Consider the following 20,111-nt stretch of genomic DNA (forward strand, 5'->3'; position numbering starts at 1 on the left):
CATGAGATCGTGAGACAGACCCTAATGCTTGAGTCTCACTCACAATGCGTGAGACTTGGTAGCTCTGCTACCTTGTCTAACTCTAAGAAGAGTAAAAACTTAAGATGTAGGCTGCCCATACCATTGTAGTTATTGCATACTCAATGTTATAGGTCTAATTAATTTTAATTAATTAGGTGGCGATTCATGTATTTGTCATTTTAAGTAGAGATATTTATCATTGGGGAAACCAAGAGTTAAGCTCCTTGAATTGGGGGAATATGGTGTAAGTTAAGCTTATAGATCTAGTCTTTACACGATTGAAAGCATTGACACTAATGTAGATTTGCTGGAATAAAAACCAGAGGAAGAGGTAAAGCAAGCTGCCCATAATTCAACCATAACGGCATCCATGATTTGACTGCTAGCTACATGTAGAAATCTGAGCTTTTGCGTGCAGCCGAATTTTGGCATGGGAAGAAGTCTAACCTTGCATGGTGAGAGTTTTTAAAATTTTATCGATTCATTATTATGTGCTTATGAAGTTTTAGTTGTCTTACTCTTGAGGATAGCTCATTAGGGCTACCTGCTTTCAATGGGTTACATTATTCTAGTTGCTTTTCTACCTCAGGTCGATGAATGTAGAGGTGCCTGATAACGTAAGGAGATGGACTCTGTCTGTTGTACAGGTAGCATCTGAAATCAATGGCACATACTTCATAGATGGGGCAGCTAAATGGTTAAGGTCTTGCTTATTTCCTCCATTAGCTTTCTTACCATATTGAGCAATGATTGAGTGTGCCACTTCTCTCTCTCTCTCTCTCTGTCTCTCTCAAACATTACAGTCTGCTGTCTTTCCATGCATTTTTCATTAGCTTGAAATAGTCGACTAGGTTATTTTGCTCGTGAAATATTCGATGGTGCAATGCTTCACATAATGACATTTTTTTTTTCTTTTTTTTTTGCCTTTCCCCCTCCCCTCCAGAAGGCCAACAAACCAAGCAATGACATTCAAGACTGGATAAAGGTAGATGTTCTCATAGAATGCCAGTTATCAAATTGGTGTACATGTACAATGTATATCAGTAGTCTATTTGTTTGTTTGTTTGTTTTTTTCTTGGATCATTGCTGATACCCTGAATATTTTTGGTTGCTTTTTTTCCAGAGGATATCTGCAGTACTTTGTAAATATTATATAACTCTGCTAACTTTGCTGTGAAAGATAAGTGCAATTCAGAATGATACAACCTAGCATGTTCTAAAGCACAACAGAGGATGGATTTTCCATTTTTTTACTACATTGTTTTTGATTTTTTTTTCTTTGACATGGCATATTTAAAAGGAAGCTTTTTTTTTTTGCAGAAAACTAATTGACCTCAATCATTTGCCAATGGTGTTCAGTCACAATCTAGTATACAGAGCAATGGTGTAACTACATTGTATTGAACAGAAATTTGTGTGTATTGTATTCTTTTGAACTGTGAGATCAAGGATTTATGTGTGGAGTTAGAAGTAAGAACTGCAGTTGACCAGCCAGGAAATTTAGCACCTTTATGAGGTCAGATCTGGTGTAGGAATACAAACAGACATGTTCAGTTCACGCAGAGTCTCGATTGTCTCTCATCTTGATATCAGCGCTTTGCATCCAGTGGAAAAGGCGCTCTATAAATGTCTATTATTATTATTATTATTATTATTATTATTATCAGAAAGTGGAGGATGCATCAAACCAGGCAGCAGCAGTCACCTTTGGTCTTCCTGTACGAGGTCAGAGGTCAAATGGGTATACCAGTGTGGAAGCAACCCTTGATGCTGTACATGATCATGATGAGGCTTACCAGGAAGGTGTGTAGCTAACCTGGGATTTGAAGGCTGAAGAGACAGCAAGTGATGGTGACAGTATGGAGTTCACTGGCCTACTGGAATCTGACTTGAGTTAAAAACCTGTACTTTATAGCATGAATACTACATACTCAATTATTGAGCACCATGTTAGTGCACATTTCAGAGAAATCTGATAAACACCACGGGGCAATTCTTGTCTAGAGAAGGACATTTAACTCTTTTTGTGCCATGGTGTAAGTCCCCTGTGTGCCACATCATTCTAAGACAGCAATGTAGTTGTGCTGTGGGAAGACATTCTGTTTTTGAAATCCATGTAACTTTCACAGATTTTTGTTATCCTGGACATGTAATGAGCAAAGTTGTGGAGAAAATGCCAAGTTTTGCTTCAATGTAAATTGTATGACAAATCTACGAAATCTAGGAATGGAATTGTGAGAAATGCTATCATTGTACTGTGGCATTTGGCAATTTATTAATCGGTTTTGGTGGGTTTGTGCATTTGAGCAGAATATGTGAACTTGGCATGCCGTCTACTGAGTCGGACGTGCGAACATGGCACATAAAAAGTTGAATGAACTCAGTGGTGTTGTAGCATTAGAGTCATGAATATTTAGGCAAAATACCAGCTCACCTTCAGCTCACCTGACTGTCTTGGTCACATGACCTTCATGTTGCTGTCACAGAAAATGTCTTTGTTTTGTTTTGTGAAGAGGATAAAGCCAATGAACTTCCAGCTATTGAACCAAATATGACCACTTTGAGTTTTTCATGTTTGATTACTTTCTGACATTATAATATCAATCTGACATCATCTTGTTCATAGTTATCATTTTTTTTTGTGTGTGTGTGAAATTTCACCAATCTATTGCTGGCATATGATACAAAGTAAATTTGTTCCTGAGGTATATTTTGAGAAAGTTATTTTTAATCAGATTGTGATCAATCAATTGTCTAACACATACTTTCAGTTGGCACTTCAAGCTCTAAACTTTGATATTTCAGTGTAATTAGTCCCAATTGTTACATGAAAGAAATTTCACTGATTGTATGTTTTTCTTTTTCATTATACTTATAGATATGGAGGGATCCTTTTGTTACAATGCAGCACCCACAAAGAAGAAAGTTCGCTCTTTGCAAAAATCAGACTGTATAACAATATCTGCATGAGCAGCATAATATAATGTGACCAAAATGGCATGGCATTCACACTTTGAAATCACTTGTCTGTTTTTGTTTGTTTAAAGCCATCATTGCACCTTTGTAGAAAACTCTGCAGTGAAACAGAACTGTGTATAGATGTTTATGATTTTAACAAAACTGGCACTTGTTGTCTACAGCCCAGGATCTGCTTAGTCAGTGGATGGCCGACAAATGTAATCTTGATGATCACATGACTTTTGAGGATGACTATGATGACAATGAGGGCGCTGCTCATGGCTTGAGGTCACCAGGGGTCAAATCAGAGCTGACGAGCCAGTGGGAGGACATGCTAGAAAGAAACGATCCGACTCTTATCTCAACAAACAAGTACACCTCGTCTGATGGTTAGTATCAGTGCAGCGCAACTACCATGTGTAGAGAGATCTAAAGACGGAAAATCCTTTGAACTCATGGCTTGGTTGTCTGTTAAAATAGAAAGGGCACCCAAAACGTCTCTGCATTATTTGTGAAATAATATAAGACCTAAAGAGAATGATACAACTTTGATATTCTGTCATTTGAACTTGTACATGGATGTGACTTATGCAGGGGACTTACAGGTAGGGATGAAACATTCTAAAAAAAAACTGTGGTTCCCATGTAGTGATACTGTGGTAGTAAGAGACTGTTCTGTTGTAACACAGTAGATTTGATGCATTGTGTGCTAGTCTTCATGAACTGTGAGATTGTGGTATGCTCATTAGTGTTCTTTGGTTCAGTGCTGTTTCAGAGATTCTTCAGGATTAAAATTTTTGCCATGTTCCTTGAGCTAGGCAATGAATTAAATTGTTGAATTTAAGTTCCACCATTCTCATCCTTCTTGGATATCAGTAAGTAGTTGGGGTCAAAACCTGACATGCATTCCTTCATCCTTGCCTCTTCCAGCTCTATTGGCAGACATTGAGTCCCGTGATGATTACAGTACTGTGCAGAGCATTTTAGGTTCCTTGATGCAGAAGGAACTGGTGGAGCCAGCCCAGAAGAAGAAGCTCAGAGCAGCCCAAGAGGAGCATAAGCGACCAGATCCTCGAACCACCATGGCTGCTAGGCAACAAAAGGTATTTTCTTTGTCTTCCGAATTGATTGTAATAAGGATTTGAATAACTTTTGAAATATTATACATTTTCTTTGTGTTTTCATTACAGACTTTGATGAAGCTTTTTGTTAAGCCTCATATTTGCAGCATTTACAAGCCATAATTCTTGGGAACTTCTGTAGTTTTAACCTTTTTCATCATCATGAATTTGGGATAATTTGAAAGTCGTATATTCTGTTTGCAAATGTAACAAAATTGTGCATGGTTGAAGAATAATGTCTCTCAACATCGTGTATGAAACCTTATGGTTTCTCAGAATCTCAGATTTTTTTTTTTTTTTTAAAGAAATGCAAAACTAACCTCATGTCATTCAAGAATATGCTCCCCTTTCGTACAAGAAAAATGTCTGCAATTTTTTTTTTTTACTTGAACAAATTTGCTGAAAATATATAACATTTAACCCCCCTCCATTCATTATTCTCAGGAAAGGTCAGAATTAGCTTCCTCTAAAAAAAAACAAAAAAAACTGCCAAAACAACCCTCTCCCCCCCAAAAACCCCCCAAAACGCACACTTACACACACACACACACAAAAACTTAGCTTATGAAATGAATCAAATTTTCAGTATTGCAGAAGGGACACACAAACTTGAATGACCAGGAAATTTATCGTGTTTCAGGTGAAGGAAAATAGGGAGAGGAAAGAGCGGGAGCGTAGAGAGCAGCTGGAGCAGCGTCAGGCCAGGAAGGCAGCAGAGCACCAGGCCAGACTTCTGGTCCAGCAGGAGCAGAAAGAGAAGGCACTGAGAGCCCAGCGAGAGGAGCTCATGATCCGAGAGGAGATGGCCCGCATCAAAAAGGAGATACAGGAGCAGAGGAGGCAGGAGCAAGAGGCTCGTAGCAGGTATTAAAACCCAGCCGTGTCCGGTAGACAGGCTGTTGTAATTCAATGGCAGAACTGTTTTTCTGTTGTTTGGTAATGACAGAATGCTGCTGAGATGTGGTTTATTTTGCGAGGATTTCATTGTTGTGGATTTTGCAAGTCAACCAATGTTTAAATGTTTGCAAAGTTAACAACTCATAAAAATATTTCTAGTCTCCTGTGATACAAATGTGTTGCATAGTAATTATTGTCTCCAAGGTAGGGAATCATTTATTTTTTCTTGTGAAAAGTGACAATACTTCTTATCAACTCATCATTGCTATTATTGAGTGTGAACTTGACCACCTGTGAAATTGTTTTGTGAGCTTCAATTTGTTAAATACTCAGTCCCCCAAAATATTTGGCATGTTCAGTAAATCATCATTTATCAATAGCACAAAGTTTCTAAAACTTTGTGATTCTCCTGGAGGCTTCCTGAAAGCTTGAATATCTCTCCATGTCCAGACAAGAGAATTTTAAAGCCTTCTGGATTTGTTGTAGTTCAATTTTGCCTTCTGAGATGCATGTAACATGGATTATCTTCATGATTACTCTGTCAAATTGGAACCTTACGGATTTTGATGTGTGAATGTTTAGAGTCCTTACAGCATCATCAAGGGGAACACTGAAAAGTTTATTTTACTGCATGTATATACATGATGATCACCCACATCATAGAATTAGTGCAAGGAAATTTCAAGCTTGATGTGGGAACCTATAACTGAATTGCTGTGGACCAACAATTCCTCTTCTGTCTTGAGAAATCATAGAATAGATGAAATGTACTCATGAGAGTGTTAAGATCTCCTGATGATTTTGTGACTTTTGCATCTCAACACTATAGATTGGTTGTTTTGGTACAGAGTTTCAGAATGTACAATGATTTGGATTAGGGATAATATTGACAGGTGATAATGATATGAAATATTTATATAGCGCTTAATACAAACATGTTAAGAAGCGCTTTACAATTATCAAAAACAACCAAAAACAAACAAACAAACAAACAAGAATAAGAACATCAAAATTCTTAAGAAATCAGAATGAACGAGTATGATTACATGGCAGTGTCACACAAGAATGCATGATTTGATGGTCAAAGAAGCAGAAAAACAAAGAAAGGACACATAAATTCTACACAGTTGAAATTGTTAAGCAAGTTGTATAATTGCATGCAATTGCTTTTTCACTGGGATATGTGAGCCTTCTACATCATCATCCTTGTTCAGTATCAATCTTTGTACTACATCATGTGAAATTATATAGATCGTATGGAATGCCTCTTTGAAGCACCTTCAAAACTGTTCAGTCATTACACGAAACAAAAACAAAACAACACAAAACAAAAAAACCACACACACACACATGCAAGAACATCGTGCACATACAGTACTGAAATTCAACTTCATCAGCCACTTGTATTTAAAGATTATGTACTGATTTTCAAGTTCCTCAAGATGTTGCTTCCTAATGACTTGCTTTTCTTTTCCTTTGCTCGAAAAGAGTTGGTTAGAGAGAAATTATCTCTGTGGAAAGAAAAGTTAATGCCTATTTTGTGTCTGAGGAGAGCTTTAATGATTTATGAATTTATCCACAATGTTGATGTCATCCATATTGTTACTCTCTGATGAATCAAGTCATTGGTCTAGTGAAAATAGTTCCTCATTGAGATATTGCCAGATTCTTCCTGGAAGCATACTTCTTGCATTGACTTGTGTTCCTCACTCCCAGAGAGAAAGCCATAGAGGCTGAGGCCAGGAGACAGGAGGAGGAGAGGAGGAGGAAGGAGGAGGAGGTGGCCCGGAGGATAGAGGATGCCAGGAGGACTCAGGAGCAGCAGCGGATGACAGAGCTGAAGGAGACCCGCATCAGGGAAGCACAGGAAGCCAGAAGACTCCAGGTCAGTTTGAAGCAACAAAACACTGGACGTGTACTCCATGTGTATTTTGTTGGAGCTGGTACTGGAACAATGACCTTCCCATCTGTACACATGCAGCCTATGTTTATTGTTACACCATGGTTATTCTAAGAATGTGTATGTGTGTGTGTATGTCTGTGTGTGAATGTATCAGTGTATACTTGATAATACCAGTGAGAATCCTATAACCAGAGGTCTACAGACATACCTGCTGTTTTGCGCAAGGTATGGAAAATTGATTGTCTGACAATTCAATGCTTATTTCAGGAACCTATCTGGGTAAGCTCTTTTGTTTCAAACATATTTATGAAGCTTAATGTTTTGACACCACTTATCACAAGTGTGTGGGTGTATCATGGCAACATGATGAGAAGCTTAAATGAATAAAGGCAGGAACATTTCTTTATGAAAACATTAAATGATTACCCTGCTAAAATGAAAAGATTTGGAAAGAGACATTTCAGGCCTACGGAAAAGGTAGCTCTCCTGAATTGTGCATACAATGCTGTAGTGGATGATTTGTGAAGGTTTAATTCATGAGCTAAAACTGATACAGGCTGCCTTTAATACTTCCCATGTCATGTGATAACTCGTTGCACATGCAGATACTTCAGACGCACTTCCATGCATGGTACCAGCTGGTGCAGGACCAGAGAGTGCAGATGGGCAAAGCGAGGGCGCTTTCCGACTGGCGTAGTCTGCTACGGGCTTGGAATGCTTGGAGAGGGTTTGTCAGAGCCTGCCGGGCTGAGAGGGAGACTAAGCAGACTGAGCTGGACATCAAACTTTCTCACAGGTAAGCAGTCAATTCAAATACATCTACACTTGGCAAGGAATGGACAATATGTGATCAAGTAGTACTATTGTCTTATTTATCCAGGGCACCATTTCATAAAAAGTTGATACAATAGCAACTCCTGCTGGAATGGCAATCGTCATTTGTAATAAATGATAATGAAAAGCCTGTATCAGCTCTAGCTGAGGAATTAAACCTTTACAAATCATCTACTGTGGCATTGTATCGCAATTCAATAGAGCTCCCTTTACCCTACACGTGAATGACGAGAATCCAGCTTCCTGATTGGCTGTTGCTATTTGAAGTTGCCATTCCAGCAGGAGTTGCTATCCTAACATTTTTTATGAAATGAGGCCCTGGATAGCTTATGCAGTGGAAGCAGTATTCTGTCAGAGGGCTCTGTAATTAGCAATCCCCCAGCATTGTTAGCACTGGGGAGCAAAGTTGGTCAAACAATTCCAAGTATGTATGTACCAGACAAGATTTGAATTACGCTCTTCTGTTCCATAGTTCAGAGATTTACTCAGATTATTAAAAGCATGATAACTAGAACATTTTCATGTCTTTCTTTAGAAAAAAATGCCACAGATAGAGCTGTCCTGTACCTTGCTTTTGCTTGTGCAATATCTATTTCCATGCAGGGTCCTTAAAAAGAATGCTTACCAGGTATTACTTCATCAACATGTACTGCTACCTATAGGACTCTGGTAGTATCTGTTTCGATAGGATGTTACGGTGGAATAGCCTGATTCTAGAAATTGATTATCAGCTTACTTTGGCCATTTTCATTAACCTCTTGCCAAAAGCAATAACATGTGCCGTGCCGTAAGTCTATGGGAAATTATGATATATCAGATACTTTGTTTAACCTTATGTTAACCCTTACTGTGCTTTGTTTGGCAATTTGCACACACACAGAGCGCTTTCTTCACAGATTGGCAGAGATGTTTTGAAATTAATTGTCAATTTGGAAAAAAAACAACAACAACAAAAAACCTTATCTCCCTAGTATCTTATGTGTCATCACTCGAGGCCTTCTTGTTTGACTGAGGCGCATTGCTATACTCAAGAGTAGGATTGCTAATCTACAACTTTGACGTTTGGATGGATTATTGCAAGCTGATGAAAAAAACTAGAAAAGTTAAATGAAGTGCCTTTATAGTGCATTAATAAAAGGGTTAAAATAAAGCAAATAGACCCGTGCTGTTTGGATGTCATTTTATTCCAGCAGATGTGGCATTGCCTGAGGAAGAAAGTCTGAAATTTCAGTAGAGACAAGCTCAGCAAAGTGTATAAGACCAATGTCTATAGGAAAAATGTTAGATGTGTAAATATTGGGCAATACCCTTAGGACTGCACCATATACAACTCCAAACAACATTCCTTGCTGTAACTAAGCTTTTTCATGTTGTAATATGTCTTGTATGCTCTCTATATCATAATGTGTTGTTTTTACTCTTCATATTATAATGTCTTAACTTTTCTAACTTTTCTAGTTTTTTTCATCAGCTTGCAATAATCCATCCAAACGTCAAAGTTGTAGATTAGCAATCCTACTCTTCATATCTGTCAGACCGCATTGCACACATGTTTCGAGATTTAAGTTAGTCTCTCCTTCACTTGGATAGAAATATATACACACCAAGCAACACATTTTTGTAGAAATCACTTGCTGTTTGTGCATTATAGACCTAGTCAGTGGCATTTGTATTTGTGTGTATGTAGGAGAAAGCTGGCAGCTGACAATCACTACCGCCATGGGCTCCTGAGGAAAACCTTCACCGCCTGGCAGGTGTTTGTCCAGCAGGAAAACCTGGAGAAGGAGCAATCCCAGCAACAGAGTGCTCGAAGATCCAAGATGGCCGCCTTCCTGGAGGCGGCTGCTTCTGGGAGGCTTTGGACCAATAGGGAGGAGGGGGAGATAGGACTGGGCGGGGCTGCAGTCAGTCAGCCTGTGTCTGCAGGGAGAGAAATGGTAGGGCTTCTATGCTGTGTGAAGTGAAGTGTGTTTTATCAGACCACATAACATGACCTGGGTATGACAGTACAATCACAAGGAGATGCTAGGATTTCCATGAGTTACACAAACTTTGTCATTGTTTTACTTACTGCGACGTGTTTTATCCTTTTGAATTTTCACTGGGCCCATCACTGTACTGCCCCCTACAGCCAATCTGACATGCATGTACTGGTATACTTTGTACCATGTTTTGCACATGGAAAACCAGAGTGGAATATTTCTCTTTTTCAGATTGCATGTTAGAATATTCCACCATTGGTTTTGAGGATGAAAAACAAATGAGCAGAGACATGAATTTGATGCGTTTTGGTCAAAGTGCAAAAGTGAAGAAGAGAGAGAGAGTGTTTTAGAAATGAAAAGGATAGGTAGATACAGATACATATGATGTTTAGTGTTAGCTGGAAATTATGCATATTGGAAATCTTTGTACCACTATCCAGACAGCCAACTGGAACTACCCATAGTATGCTGTATGAGAGGATTTACTTTCTGTGTTCATCTGCCTTTATGGATGGAGTCTTTGATTTTTCTAAACATTTTCATCAATCTGTTGCTCTTCTTTAACACTTTACTACTGATAACTCCCTGTTAGGTTACATACTTTAGATCATTAAGTGAGGAAGACTGGTAAACTACAAACTATTTCATCATTTTTTGCCAGGGTTCCATGCCTTCGGACAGGTCCACTGATCCTGCTTCAAGCCGTAGTGCTCCTCCCATGAGGTTGAGTGCCTCACAGTCTAAGCTAGAGAAAGGAACAAAGCACCAGTCTTCAAGGAAACCCAAACATGCATGGCAGGTGACTAGGAAACATATCAACCTCACAGCAGAGGAAATAGCCAGCATTGGAGACAACGTGGCGCCCTCTATGGATGGAATTACTGGCAGTGAGCACCCTACCCCTGGAGAGAGGCTGCCCTCTCAGAGCAAGAAACCCATTCAGTACACAGTGAACAACTTTGAGCACCGGTATGCGGCTCAGCAGAGACTGCTTTCAGAGCAGCAGCAGCAGCTGAGGGAGCAGCGGCGGCTGATAGAAGAGCTGCAGTTAGCTCACAAGCAGCAGGGACTGCAGAATCAGCTGCAGCAGATAAGGGATGGGGAGAATGTCCAGACGATAGAAGAGCTGGATGGTGAACATCCGCTTGATGCAATGTTTGGCAGAGTGCAGGACTCTTCAAGGTGTGTGAAAGACATCAACTAATGCTAAAAGTGTGTAAATTTAATCTGTTCGACTGGACTTACTTGTGAAAATCACAGAGAACATTTTTGTGACTCGTCCGAGTCACTTTCGAGTTACGAAACTGTTCTCCATGATTTTCACAAGTAAGTCCAGGTGACAGATTTAATTTACACGCTTTTAGCATAATACCTTGATGAATCAAAATCTACATTGATATATCAACTTATGCTGATTTTGCAGAGAATAATCATTAGTTTCGCATTCTGAAACGATGTTATTCCTTATTCAATTATCTTTGGGTTCTTGTCTACAAACAGACAGCAAAATGTCTGATGTGCAAATACGTATTTCCATTTAGCTATACCCTTCTTTGGTTTAGCAATGCATTTGTAGCATTGTGATAGATTCATGATACATGCGTTAAAGATTTTTTATATACTGTGCATCAGATGATGATTCTACAGCTGCAGTAATATAGCACCATTTATCTGTAGAAATATTCAAAGGTGCCTGGCTCCCACAATATGTTGCACATAAGCCCTGTAAAATGTAGATAATACTTGGTAGAGTATACCAACCATGCTGATGATTACAAGAGCAGTGCAGATTGTTAGATCAGATGAAGGCCATTTACATGCTCCATAGCACAACGAGAATGTAGCTAGGCAAGTTGTATGATTTCATTGTATGCAGTGAGGCCACCATAATGCCTGCTCATATGCTACATGCTGAATGACTGTTAGAAATTGCAACATTATGATGACACTGTAAGATGAAAGGTGATTTCTAGCTGGTGACTTATGTGATGCTGCAGTATCACTGCAAATCTAGTCAAGGCGCTAATTCCTGTAAGAGGCTTAATTAAGGAGTTCGTTCAACCCACCCCGTAGAAAAGGTTTGACCAGACATGGTGGTAGATGGGACCTCTATGAACATCCCGAGGTAGTATGTGGTTCCAAATTGTGGTGTCAGTAGAATTTTACTGGCCACTTTTCATCATGATTTGTTGGAACAAAAGTAAAAGAGTCTGCGCACGCCAAGACTATTACACGCACCACTAGCACTGCTACAGGCGCCAGTGCCAGTGCTGCGTGTAGAAGTCTTAGCGCGCATATACTTTTTCTTCGATAAACAAGGGTTTTGCCTGCAAACTAACTTTTCACGCCAAGCTGTGTTCGGTGTAGTGTAGTTTCTAGCCGTTTTTATTTCGTCTTTATTTCAAGAGTTCAAGCAAGCCGAGTGAGAACGCATACCCGGTGATTGTGACGACTGAATCGCAATCACTGGGTGTGTGCTCTCACTCCACTTAGCGCAATATATACAGCGGGCTTCTGCATAATACACAAGCTGCAACTCCGAGAAATAAAGACGAAAAAACGGCTAGAAATTAAGACTAGGGTCGGTAAACGCTTGTCGCTATTTGGGGCACTGAAAACGACAAACTCACACAGTTTTTGCATTTATTTCATGAAGAATTCATCAAAACTGCATAAAACTATATATGTATATGTTGCTAGAGATGTCATCCATACAGTGGGATTCATTGTAAGTTATAATATTGTGCATGGTTACCATGGTAACCGGATGCCTAAAGGTGACTGGTAACCCCAAAATGCCTCCTCCTGCTGCAAACATTGTTTTATTTTTAATCTTATAGATGCAATAAAAAAAAACCACAATTTTTTATTGATTTTCGTTAAAAAAGTTTTCCCTGTTGCCATGGCAACCAGTATTATCCAATCAGAATTTAGTTGTCAATAACTCGAAAACTAAAGCCCATAATTTCAAAAAGCTCAATAAGCATGTCCTTCCTTCTGCATAAAGTGTACGACATCAGGTATATGTGAAGAATATTTTGAAGCATTCTCAAGTTACAGCAAAATTTGTAAGCAAAGGCATAATAAACGGCCATTGAAAGAAAGATATCATTTTCGAATAGTAAAATGCATGAAAAAGTTGCATCCGTCGTACTTTCAACACAAATTTGACTTCAAAGCATAGGCAAATGTATATAGTTTTTAATAATGTATGGACACAAATTTCCCTTAGATATAAGATGAATACAGAAAGCAAAGCCAATATTCTATAGTAGCTCTTTCAAGTATTTACAGAGCGATGGTTATTCAAAACAATCCTGGAAAAGAGCAGAGGAAACCAATTGATTGTTTATGTTCTTAAAGGAAGTTTATTCAAGAATACCGATAAATTCCTTTCTAAAGAAGGAATATACACGTGCGCTGGATTATCCATCAAAGAATTAAGCGTACTTTTGTGTTCATTAACTATTGTAAAAATATATATACACAAAGTATGTATATATATATATATATATATATATATATATATATATATATATAATAAAATGAAATATCATGATATGTAAATTTTGTTCAAAACGTGCAGTAATGAATTAATGCTGAGGAGAGAATGAGGGAAAAATCTTGGGCGTCTTTTCCCTTTTTATCCAGACTAATTTTACAGTGTAGAGCTCATCTACAATGAGTGATGTGCACGAAAGGCAAAAGAAAGAAACCTGTCTAAATTCCAGATATATTTGGGAGTTACCAATCACCTGTAGGCATCCAGTTACCATGGTAACCATGCACAATATTATACCTTACAATGTATCCCATTGTATTGCTGACATCTCTAGCAACATGCACATATATAGTTTTAAGGCGTTTCGATGAGTCCTTCGTGAAATAAATGCAAAAACTGTGATAATTTTGTCATTTTCAGTGCCCCAATAGCGACAAGCGTTACCGACCCTAGTCTTAATTTCTAGCTGTTTTTATTTCGCCTTTATTTCTCTGAGTTACAGCTTGTGTATTGTGCAGAAGCCCGCTGTATTGCGCTAAGCCGAGTGAGGGTGCATGCTCAATGATTGCAACAAAAAACGGTTCGGGCGTCACAATCGCTGGGTATGCACTCCCACTTGGCTTGCTTCAACTCGGAGAATAAAGACGAAATAAAAACGTCTGGAAACTACACTACACCGACCCCAGCTTAGCGTGAAAAGTTAGTTTGCAGGCAAAAACCGATGTTTGTCGCAGAAAAAGTCTTTGTACGCTAAGACTATAACACGCACCACTGGCATTGGCGCCTGTAGCAGTGCTAGTGGTACGTATAGTAGTCTTAGTGTGCGCAGACGCTTCCTCGAAGAATATGGTCATGTCGCAACTAAAATGGCCTGTAAAATTTCATTGATACCACAATTCGATATCACATACTACCTAGGGGTGTTCCAGAGGGTCCGATCGACCACCCCATGCAGTCAAACCTTTTCTGCGGGGTGGGTTGAACGAAGTCATTTTTTCTGGGTCGCTGCGCCTGGACTAATCAAGGAAGTCTTGCTTATCCTTTCAATGATATGCTGTAGGTTGTATTGCACTCTATCACATGGGATTTAATACTGACTTGGGTCTTTAAACAAGGGCAAATTGCAACGATGCTTAACTCCTCAAAAGATAAGTAGCAATGATGCATTAGGTGAAGAGCACCTGTTTCCTCACTAAACCAGCCTGTTATTACATGTACACTATAGGTCAGAGGAGACAAGAGGGGATACGACTGGGAGAACTGATGCAACCTCTGAAACCATGACAACCAACAGGTCGCAAGGTTCCAGTAGACCTGCCCCACCACTTCTCAAGGGTTAGTATTGCTGGTGTAAAATGAATACACTTTCATTTGTTTGAAGTTAGATCTGTTCTAAATCATTCTCTCATGTGCAGTTAGAAGTTATAGATTTACGCTTCACGACTGTCTGTCATGAGAGGCACTGTGCTTGTCCTATGCCACACAAATGAATTTGTCAGTGGCTTCTTTAAACCATTGAAACAGGTAAAGTACATTGTATGAAAAACTTAAGGCCTGGTTTGTAATGTTATCTAGACGATCACATGCCAATATCTTAGGATGCATTCGAACGCTCTAAAGCGAACCAAAGCATACAGTACTGAACTGTGCCAGATTTGGAGCGTTCGAGCGCTCTGTTGAGAAAGCGTACCTCACAAGTTATTTTTAGAAAAGGTCACACATTTTGTAGCAAGAATGTCATTCACCTGGCGCTTGAACTACTTACAGCTGTAAGAGAATAATATATTTGCATTGTGACGTATGCGCATGATACGCACATGCTTTACAGCGTACTTTTGGTACGCTTTTGGTACGCTTTTGGAGCACATCAGGAAGTGGTCCACTTTTGGCTCGGTACAGTACAGTACGGTACACTTTAGGAGCGTTCGAGCGCTCCTCTGGCGCGGGTACGGTATGGTACAGTTCGCTTTAGGAGAGCACTCAAATGCACCCTTAATATTTTTTGTTTTAGTATTACAGTGAAAGAATAAATGTGTATTTGTGGCATCTTTTCTCCTGTTCTTCATAAGGAGCTTCTACTTGGGTCTTGTCTCTAGAGCACTGCATCAACATAATGTGTTTAATATAGGAAAACTACTGGAAAGCAAAATAGTGTCGCAGCGTGAAATTTTCACAAATTGGAGCTGATGACCTATTTCGTGTGATGAAATTTTTGTGAATTGCCACTGACATTAATGCATGTAGTGTAGGCAAGAACTTTCATGTGCAATTTAATTTTGCAAATTTTGGCTTGCAAAATTCTCGAAATTTAAGTGCACATGGACATTTCTGGTTATACAGTGTACTATTCTAACTTTACAAAATTGCATAGTCAGAATAGCAATGAAAGAATGACTTTCATCAAACCAGCTTATTGAGTGCTCATCAGCTCATGAATGCATATTTGCTAACAATGTAAGAATAACATCTAAGTTATTCATCCTAGATAAACACATGAGGGTTATCTTTGAAGTACCTTGGTGGTTCTTGCATGAGAGAGTAATTCCTCTCAATATGTGACCCGCTACAACAAAAGGATCCGAAAGTCGGGGTAGGATGATTTTCTGAAAATGACATGACGTTATTCCCTTACTCTTCCACTTTAATTTCGTATGTAAAACGACTCATAAAAGTACGTGGTTGCGGAGATATTGATGATTTTATGAGACCATGTCGAGTTCCCTAGGAAATCAGCATTTAGAGAAAACCGCCTTCAAAGTTTTCCTTCCGACGCTATCATGATCAAGGGGAGGTAAGACAGTTTCACCTCTTGACAATAGAAGGTCTTCTCATAGCAACCTTCACAATGTTCACTCAAGCTTAGCGCCAGCGGTCTACGCAAGACCAATCAGTAACCAGGGTGCCGCGCACTGACCAATACGATCACTCCTTCGTTGCAAGGGGCGGAGTCTATCTGCGGCGCTAAATCCAAATCTTCTGTTCTGTTTAAAGTCAGAAAATCATGGCCCAGAAAATGCTAGTTTCTCACCTTTCCTTTGATAATTTAGTTCGAAATTTCGGCAGATGATAGACGGTACATTAGACCACAAAATCATACCAAAAACAGAAATCCGATCTTCTTGGCCAATTTTGATGATCTGACTTCAAACTCAATTTTCTCCGCTCAGACGCCAGCGACTTTAGGATCCTCTTGATGTGGCGGGTCACATATTTGAAGAGATTCAGACATAATAGTTTTTCCTGTATTTGTTTGAATGTATCTATCTGATTGTTATTGCAATAGAAATACAATCTTCCTATTTTTGGACAGGTATGGAAGAACGAGCAGCGCAGAGGGCCAAGATGAAAGCTGAGCGAGAAGAGAGACGGCGTCAAAGAGAGCAGCAGCAACTGGTAAGGATTTCACTCAGTTTACTCATATGGGATTCTCAACTGTACTGATGGGAGAATGTGGATATGTAATGCTGAATGTCAGTTCTCCTTTTGTCAATACTTATACTTTTGTGGTTTGCTCCCTAAAAGACCCCCCCCCCCCATTGATCACACATTCTTCTGTTATTGCCTATGTTTTGTGATATACCTGTGTGATATAGATAACATAAATAAAGCTTTAGAATTGCATGAGTGAAATGTTACCATGACAAAATTACAATGGCCGTCTTTCACATAGTTAAAGATGCACTGTCATATTAAGACAATTTACACAAATGTATCCAGTTTGCACTTCAGAATATTTTCAAGACATGTGACCATGATTTACATGGCATGATCTACTCTTTAATCATTTCATGTAGGGTGTCAAAGATACTTAATAATTGAATGAAAATGAAAATTGTAATGGAATCCTATTTTCTTTGGTCATTTTCGTTCAATATAAAATTTCTGATCAGTTTCTCTAATATGTTTGAATTTATTATTAATTCTAACTAATAAGTAGTATTTAAAATTCCATTGATAAGTGGAAAATGAAAGCTGTTGAATTCTCCCTGTAGGCCGAGATGCAGGCAGAAGAAGAAAGGAAGCAGGCGGAGGAGGAGGCGGAGAAGAAGGCAGCCATTGAGAGGAGGAAGGAACAGAAGAGACTAGCAAAGCAGGTCTGTGCTTCCCAGAGAATCAGTGCCATCACCTGTCCATGACAGTGCCTTGAGTATTGTTGGGACCCCGAGTCAGTACCCAAGACAATTAGAGTTATACTCTAAAGACACATCAAGAGACCAGGCACCAGTCATTTCGATGGCTCATGTCTCAATCCAGTGTTTTATTCGAGCTCGCAAGACTCCATGAGTGTCACATAATATACCAGTGCTGATACCAAGACTGACTTTCTCTCCAGTCAACTTCAGAGGAGTTACTCCTCAAGACTGACTCTTAATTTCTTACAAAACCAGACATCGTTCATCACCTTTGTGTATACAATACACTACTTTAAGAACAATAACTCTATTCTACAGTGACCGTAACTGATGACCATTTGTGGTCTGGTGTGGGGACAGAGAGTCTACTTGGGGGTGATAAACTCTAGGGGGCTCGTCAGTGGTAAGGGGAAAGGAAGAACCACAGATACAAACGATGTTCTCAGTTAATGTGTCCGCCCATAAGACTTGCCCTACCAAACTTGTAAGTGGAGTTCCAATTTGCCTAAATCTGGGACCGTAACAGTGTGCATGGAGGAAGATGTGTACTATTGGAGACATTTTCTCCTGCCCAATGAGTGGTGCCTTGTTTCACATTTATCATACGGGTGATGGCTGACTGTGGAGTGAACATACATAAAGTTCTGTCTGAATAAATTTACGCATTACCTATTACTGAGGGATTTAAAACCTCTCTGAATGACATTCCAACCACTCTCTATGACACAGTTATCATCTGATGTATAGGTTTGATAGTCAGGTACTTTAAGAATACCTTGCAATAACATCATAGTTTTGTGATAGAAATATCATCACCAGCATTTTGTAACACCAATCCATTATACATGAGTGAATGAATAACATTTGAAGCTCTTTTTTTTTTTTGATAACTGAGAAAACCTTAATGTTGAAATACATTCAGTAATGATTAGTGAGTTTGATATGCTTGTTATGTCTTAGAGACACCACCAGAAAAATAATTATATTGCAGTTTTAATGTGTAGTAGTCAGGAATACCTTATAATTTGTTTATATGTGACAAGTCCATCTAGTCACATACTGGAGGGGAATTTGCTTTTTTCATACATATATAATCAGACATAATGTATATCTCATTCCAGACAGGCCATTGCAAACTAAATTATTATCACTGAGAGTAGGTGGGGGCAGGGGCATTGTGAATGCAGTAAGTGTAAGTGGGCAGTCTTGGAAGGAGACAAGCTGTAATATATGAAGCATAGCAGCGAATTATTAATTAAAAAATTATTGTTACCTTACAGCGAGAAATTGAGAAGCAGCGACGTATTGAGCTTGCCCAGGCACAGATGGTTAAGGCTGAATCCCACCACCAGACATCGCTGCTGAGACACTATGGCTTCAACCCCTGGCTAAAGCTGCTACGTATAGCACGCCAAAATATGCAAGTGAGTGCAGGAAAAAATGTTAATAAATACATTCATGATCTGAAAGTTCACTGTTACTGTCGTTGTGCCCTCCCCCCATTTTTTTATTTTTTCCTGGGGGAATTCTCTTTCTTGCTCAAAGAAACTCGTGTTAAGTTATGATGTAAAGACTTATCTGCATTCTATAAGATATTTTGCCTCTTATAATGGTTTTCAAATGTAATTTATACAGGCATGATATTCTGTAGATTTAAATCTGATTTCAGATTTTTTTTTTCTCAAGTCTACACACATTTTGCTCTTTCCATGTATCAAAATCACCTGAAAATTTTGATTTCCGATTTTTTCAACAAACATCAATATCATCCATGTTTATAATGATTCTGTGAAATATATGTCTTTGCTGTACACATAATGTTTTAAACAAAGAAATGTGTCATCAGATGTGGGATCTCTTGGTGCAAAGCACAAGTGGATTTAAGTCCTCAAAAGCTGTACATTCTGTGAGTGTTTGTCTCTATACAAATCAGGACTTGTACAGGTTTTGTGAGTGATTATACTATTGAAATGGAATTCCACCCACTGAATAAGAAATGACTTTGTTTTTGTGTACATATCATCTTTTTTATCATATATTCTATTTCTCATTTCTTTTGATATTTCACAGTTATAAACAACAGAAAAGATGTTGAAGCTGCGATCAAAGAGAGTGAAACATTCTAGAACATGTCTATCAGATGTTACATTCAGTTCAAGAATGGAGATCCATGAGTCCCATATATTGTTACATGGAGCAATGCTTCTACAAGTGTAGAACGTAGTACTGCATTTGGACTTCCCATTCGTTTAATGCCACACATGTCACAAACTGACCATTTATTTCATCCACAGGTTGCCGTTGACCACCACAGCCATAAAGTCCTTCATGCCTGCCTTATGGCATGGCACCAAGTGACCAAGGAGGTCATCGAACACCGGAATGCCATTGCTGATGTCCGCTACAATGAGATCCTGCTAAGGCGGAGTTTCAATTCATGGAAAAGGGTGACTAACAATTGCGTATATCATTGCAGAAATTGTTTTTTTCACAGATAAAATTTAACACATACAAAAAAAGTATGTTGTTTTGAAGGTAGGAAAAGGAAAAGAAAACCAAGCAAAGTAGTGTAATGGTTTGTGTTTGTGTGCATTTGTGTTGTGTGTGTGTGTGTGGGGGGGGGGGGGGCATCTCAAATAGAGGAACAAGTGGATTGAATCTCAGGATGACACTATTTGTAATAATGAACAACATTCAATTTTTAATCATAAGTCATGTCATTAAGAAAATAAGAAGATTCAAATTTGTCCCGAGGTAAAA

At 38.9% G+C, this 20,111-nt stretch overlaps 1 protein-coding gene across 1 annotated transcript; it reads left to right on the forward strand.

Annotated features, from left to right (window-relative positions):
* Positions 1–964: 964 nt before the first annotated feature.
* Positions 965–19,798, forward strand: LOC139715032 (coiled-coil domain-containing protein 191-like; the record flags this gene model as incomplete). The annotated part of the gene is made up of 14 exons (XM_071626658.1): positions 965–1,006; positions 1,689–1,824; positions 3,162–3,368; positions 3,910–4,082; positions 4,741–4,964; positions 6,714–6,882; positions 7,506–7,696; positions 9,422–9,671; positions 10,378–10,898; positions 14,444–14,553; positions 16,529–16,611; positions 17,211–17,312; positions 18,632–18,775; positions 19,646–19,798. Coding segments are annotated over 14 exons (2,505 nt in total), but the record flags the coding sequence as incomplete, so codon positions are not given.
* Positions 19,799–20,111: the final 313 nt, after the last annotated feature.

The sequence above is a fragment of the Diadema antillarum genome, unplaced genomic scaffold (genome assembly GCF_040938485.1).
Source record: "Diadema antillarum isolate AM-2024a unplaced genomic scaffold, OU_Dant_1.0 seq00002652_RagTag, whole genome shotgun sequence".
Classification (NCBI taxonomy): Eukaryota; Metazoa; Echinodermata; class Echinoidea; order Diadematoida; family Diadematidae; genus Diadema; species Diadema antillarum.